The following is a 6000-nucleotide window of genomic DNA, read 5'->3' on the forward strand; positions in this document are numbered from 1 at the left end:
AATCTCCTAGAACTTCCCCTGAAGTGGCTTTACGTGTTTGTTGTTATGACAATGATCAACCCCACCTATGTTTACCCCCCCACCCTTCATGATTTCTATATAACTGTTAGGGAGTTGTGCTGTAAAGGGAGAGATCAAAAGGCATTGTGGAGGAGAGAGAAATAAACTGACTAGCAACCAGCCTGGGGTCCTGTTTCTCAGTTCCTGGTCCTTCATCGGCCAGGGGAAGGGCTCTGGGCCACTGAATGCTTAAGTCCCCTCAGTCCCCTGGTGTACCCATGCTTTTCTTTTGGAAACTCACAGGTCTGCACTTGGGGATCACTGCTGGAGGGGCTTGAGGGATGATATGTGGTTCCAGGGATTGAAACTGAGTTGACTATGTGCAAGACATGTACCCTACTCACTGGACTACTGGTCCCACCCCCATCTTCACTTCACACTTAAGGAACTGAGGCCAGGTTTAAGGAGAGAGTTCAGTGGGCTAAATGCACTCTTTACATGTAGGTCTGTACTCCAATCCTGATAACACATGTGGGTCCTTAAGCATCAACCCCACTTCCCACCACACCCATCCAAAAAATGTACACAAAAGAAAATGAAAACCTGAGAAGACAAAAAAAGTACCAAGTCACACTGCCACCTGTCAAGAGGCAGGGCCTGCATTCATCTGGATCTAAATAAGGTGGGTCAAGAGTCCAAGCTGTCCCCTGCTGGAGTAAACTTTTAGCTTATAAAATTAATTCCTAGATATAAAGTTTACCTTATATCTTACTGTTTTACCACTGTGGTCTGTAAGATTTCAACTTGACAAAGAGGTTCCACTGTCCCCCCCAACCCCCGTATCTGCCACCCCGCAGGAACTCTGAAAACCTCTAATTTAGGATACTAGTCATTAAAATGGAAGGGTGGGGCAGAAAGATAGTACAATGAGTAGGGCGTTTGCCTTACACACAGCTGACCCACATTGATCCCCAGCATCCCATATGGTCCCCTGAGCACCACTAGGAGTAAATTCTGAGTGCAGAGCCAGGAGTAACTCCTGAGCATTGCTGGGTGTGTCCCCAAAACAAAACAAAAAAGTAAAATAAAACAGAAGGGGGCTGTTGCATAGTGGACCATGATACAATGATTTCCTCATACAGAAAACCCAGTCCTAGAATCAGAAAATGTAATTTGAACATTGAATAAAAACATAACTGCAGGGAGAAAAAGGGGGCTTTTCAAGTTCTAAGATTAAAAAGAAAAATTTATTTGAGGTTTGTTCATCTGTTGGCAGTGCCTGATTCTCCCAGTAGGTGAGGACCAGGAAATAACAAAAGCTTAAGAAAGGCTGGGGGGAGGGGAAGAGGGGAGAGGGGAGAAGGAGAGATTCTATCTGCCTCGTGAACACCACTGCAGTGGACTGGTAATTCCTAGCATCACAAGACCTTTGGGTCCTTATACTGAATCACTGGCCTAGTTGGCCAAGTAACTAGGAGACAATTTTTTATCTGTAAGTTTATATCACATTTTCCTGTTATACAGAAAAAGGACTTTACCAACAGAATTAATTTTGTCAATTTTATTTACCAACAGAATTCCTGAGTCTGGCTTCTGAAAACTTAAACTTTATAAAAAATCTAATTCACTGCTACAACAGCATGCCCCTACAATAGCATTTTCTAAGTTCTGGTCATTCATAGCCTCGAGAATGTGCTACAATTAAATCCATCATTTGAGTTGTAGCTTCAAAAGTAAGAGTGAAAACCGCTGGTATCACCATTCCCTGTTCTTCTACTGCAGCCAGAATGAGAAATACAAGAAAAGACATAGTTGTTTCAAAACTACTATTGTAATGCTCAATCTTTTTTTTTTTTCTTTTTGGGTCACACCCAGCGATGCTCAGGGGTTACTCCTGGCTTTGCACTCAGGAATTACTCCTGGCGGTGCTTGGGGGACCATATGGGATGCCGGGGATCGAACCCGGGTCGGCCGCATGCAAGGCAAACGCCCTACCCGCTGTGCTATCGCTCCGGCCCCTGTAATGCTCAATCTTAAGAATACCCGTGTCCCCCAGAACATGACAGCACCCTGGTCCCTAAGAGTTCAATACTTAGAGTTAGAAAGAAGCCAGTTCTCTAAATTTACTGAGGATCATGAATCCTATATACTTTCAAAATCAGCTTGAACAGTAACATGAGCAATAGTTTAGCAGGTAGGACGCTTGCCATGCACGCAGCCACCCAGGGTTCAATCCTTGGCATCCCAAATGGTCCCATGAGCCCCACCAGGAATGATCCTTGAGCACAGATCTATGAATAAGCTCTGAGTACTGCCAGATGTGGTCCCAAAACAAACAAACCAAAAAACCCCAGCTTGACCAACCCCACCTCTCCATCAGCTATGTCAATCCTGAGGGCAAGAAAAGGGTAAATACCAGGATCCGTTATCCCTTACCTTGTTTCTCTTTTTCTTTCAGTGGATCAGTATTATAGACTCGAAATCCATTTTCCATGCCACATGCAAAGCATCCTGAGTACAAAAGAAGCACATAATGATGCTGCTGGAGTGACAGCTCAGGACCCCCAGTCTGAAATGGTAAAAGCAGCAAGTGGAAAAAACACCCCAGAACTCCTGAAGATATTTAGTCTGCTCAGACATGGTCTGTCCATGTGTACCATGACCACTCTTCTTGCTCAAGAACAGTCTGAAAGGTGGCTTCCCTGTTAACTGGGCTCTGCCTCAGCCCATGAAGGGGTGCACTGGATGCTCTGCACTGTACATTCCCCTCAGCGTGTCTCTCACCAGTGTCGCCACTTACCTCCCCCATTTTGAAACTATCACTCAAGTACTAGATCAGGAACCATCTCAGAGACACAATGACGAACAGCAAAGTCCATGTGAAGGATAGCCACAGAGTAGGGTCAAAGCTAAGCCTCCCAACAAATAACAAGAGAGAAAAAGGGGCTGTGACAGGATGGTCTTCTAGAAGGTATCCGTAAGGATGCCTATGCTTCACTTCTTTCGGAAAAGAGTTCTGGGTCACACTGGTCACCATCTCCATGTCCGCACTAGGCTGCAGAGTGTCCAAGTAAAAGATACTGCTAAGAACTGAAAACAGCGCTCCTTTCAAGTTGTCCCGTGCTCGGGGCTTCATTTGCCCTAAGCAGGTCAATCTCCCCCAATATCACCACATCCAACTCTGGCTCATGGAGCTAAAAGAAAATAAAAACCATGGGACCAGAGAAATAGGACAGCAGGCAAGGCCCTTGCCTTGCATGAGACTGATCTGAGTTCTATCCCTGCTCCGGCTATGGTCTTCCAAGGAATCAGGAGTGATCCTTGAGGTCAGAGTCAGGATTAAGCCCTTAATAGTAGTGGGGCCCAAAAGCAAAAACAAACCATTAAAAGCTGTTCCACAAGAGTATATGTGAAATCCTCTCCTCTCACCCCACGCCCTCCCCTCATCACTGCAGAATTGTCTGGCAACACTGAAACCCCTTACATTCTCCTGATCTGGCTTTCATTCCATTTTCCAGCTTTGCCACTACACTCTTCTAACCTCTCTGCCACCATTTCAAAGGTAAAATCCTTACTTATGTACTTTATCTAAGTTACTTGTAAAACCATACAACACAACAGATTCAAGGGCTCAGGACTCCTGCCCCAATTAGTTAGAGACTATTTTCTCCAATCAACTCCCAGGATCTGAAATGTAATTTATGGGGCTGGAGCAATAGCACAATAGGTAGGGCGTTTGCCCTGCACGCAGGAGACCCGGGTTTGATTCCCAGCATCCCATATGATCCTCTGAGCACCGCCAGGAGAAATTCCTGAGTGCATTAGCCAGGAATAAGCCCTGTGCATTGCCGGGTATGCCCCCCCCAAAAAAAAAAAAAAGAAATGCAATTTACTTGGGTCTGGAGCCTTGTGGTAGTAAAAGCATATAATTTGTACATGATTACAACTTGGAGGAATTAAAATTTGGCTTCATGAAATGTAAGGAAATAATAAAGGAGTCCCCAGAATCTTTTTCATTTCTCTCAAGGATTACCCAAGTTTTAAGTCTCTCTGGCCCTTTACCCATGTCTTAAGCCTGCATATCTTATTTTTCTTTATCACAGCATACACTTCTAGTACAGGGTTGAAGCACTTGCCTTTCACGTAGCCAACCCTGGTTTTGTCCCTGGCAACACATATGGTCTCCCAGGCACTGCCAGGAGTCACTCCTCGGCAGTCAGAAATAGCCCCTGAGCACTGCTGGGTGTGGCCATACACCCCTGCCAAGATATATTTCTGTTAAGACTTTAATAAAAACACAAGCAATTCCTATATATTTACAAGTCAGAGGCAGAAAACCTAATAGAAAAATGTGTTAAAATTCTGCAGAAGGGGGCCAGAGCAGTGGATCTGACCCAGGCTCAATCCCTAGCACCCCGTATGGTCCTCTGAGTCCCCCCAGGAGTGATGCCCAGGTGCAGAGCCAGGAGTAAGTTTTGAACAGTGCTGGGTGTGTTCCAAAAAGCCAAAAATAAACAAACAAGGAGAAAAAGTGAAATAAAATCCAGAGACAGATGAAGCTAATTCATGCCATCTATGCTTTTACTTTCTTTGGGGTTTTGAGTCACACACAGCAGTGCCTCCTGCGTGCACACAGGTGCTTGGTCCTTGGAGACATCTGCCAGGCCGTAAGCTCGGTCTCCTCCTTCCGGGGAGCCTTCCGAGCAGTACCAAGGAGGCCCAATGGGGACTGGGTCAACTGAGTGTCATGCTGAGGTCACCCAGGGCATATCCGCAGTGCTCTGGGGCTTCCCGGGCCACCCCCAGCAACGCCCGGGGCACCTGAGGCGGGCACCCCACGGCTCACCCTGGCCCTGCGCCCACTGTCCTGCAGCCTGAGTCTGAAGTCTGTCACCACCGCGCGCCCCCTGTGAAGCCAAGGACCGGACGACAGCGCAGAGGCGGGACCACGCAGGAGGCTATCAGAGGAGCCCTCTGGGGCTTGGGTCAGTCCCCACATCTCTGCTTCCGGGGGTGCAGAGGCGGAGCCACCTGGCCTGAGCCCCCTCACTACTGCAGGGCTACCGACACCCGGCAGGTGCTCGCTTGGGCTTTCCGGGGACACCCAGGGTGCAGGGGTCAGCGGGTGGGGGGGCATATGGACGCGCCGAGGGGCTGGGGGCGGGGGAGACAGAGCTGAGGGCCCCGCCGCTACCCCCGCCCCCGCTTCCCCCCCAGGGTCCTGCTTCTCTCCCCTTTCCCGGGGTCGGGGTCCCGCTCCCCTCCCCGCTCCCTGCTCCCTCCCCCCGCCCGGGGTCCCGCCTCCCCCCGCCCGCGGTCCCGCCGCCCCTCCCCCCGAGGGCGGCCCGGCGCACACGGTCCCGCGTGGGTCTGGCGCGGACGCTGAGGCGCGGCGGCGGCCGCGGGCCGACCCAGGCCGCAGGCGGCGGCGGGAGCAGCGCGCGGGCCGGCGGCGTCCTCACCGTGGTCCTGGTTGAAGCCGGCATAGAGCAGCCCGTTGCCGTGGGGATTGCACGGGAGGAGGTTCATGGCGTCGCGGGGCCGCCTCAGCGCCTCATGCCCCCGGGAGCCGCGGGCCCCGGGCGCCTCAGCTCCTCAGCTCCTCAGGCCGGCGGTCGGGCCGCCGCGGCCGGAAGCGAAGCGCAGAGCCGTGTGCGCGCGCAGCCGGGAAGCGCGAGTGCCGAGCACATCCACCGCGCGGAGCAGGGCGGGAGGAACGCCGAGGGCGGCACGGCGCGCGGGCCTGAGGAGGGGCCTGAGGGGCGGGGCCTGAGGGGCGGGGCCTGGGCAGGGCGGGCCTGTGTGGGAGCGGCGGGGCAGGGGCGGGGCTGGAGGGAGGGGCGGGACCTGGAGGACGGAGTTGTTGGGCGGAGCTTGTATGAGGGCGGGGTCAATAGGGAGGTTGGGCGGGGTCTGGAGGGCGGGGCCGACTGCACCTGATCCTTAGATGCGGCTGCCCAGGAAGGAACTATAGTCTGGTCAGGGGAGTCCTAGAGCCAA

The 6000-nt window shown here is 51.6% G+C and overlaps 1 protein-coding gene across 4 annotated transcripts in view; it reads right to left on the bottom strand.

Annotated features, from left to right (window-relative positions):
- Positions 1 to 5707, bottom strand: part of WDR45B (WD repeat domain 45B) — a 28485-nt gene extending 22778 nt beyond the window's left edge. The window contains exons 1-2 of one of the 4 annotated variants that reach the window (XM_055131582.1): positions 5463 to 5707; positions 2437 to 2569 (exon numbers count right to left, since the gene is read on the bottom strand). In XM_055131582.1, the coding sequence (XP_054987557.1) occupies positions 2437 to 2569; positions 5463 to 5486 (157 nt within the window). In that variant the 5' untranslated portion in view covers positions 5487 to 5707. The remainder of the gene's footprint in view (positions 1 to 2436; positions 2570 to 5462) is intronic. The other 3 variants (XM_055131583.1, XM_055131580.1, XM_055131581.1) reach the window with 3 other exon arrangements.
- Positions 5708 to 6000: the final 293 nt, after the last annotated feature.

Source organism: Sorex araneus, chromosome 3, assembly GCF_027595985.1.
Source record: "Sorex araneus isolate mSorAra2 chromosome 3, mSorAra2.pri, whole genome shotgun sequence".
Taxonomy (NCBI): domain Eukaryota; kingdom Metazoa; phylum Chordata; class Mammalia; order Eulipotyphla; family Soricidae; genus Sorex; species Sorex araneus.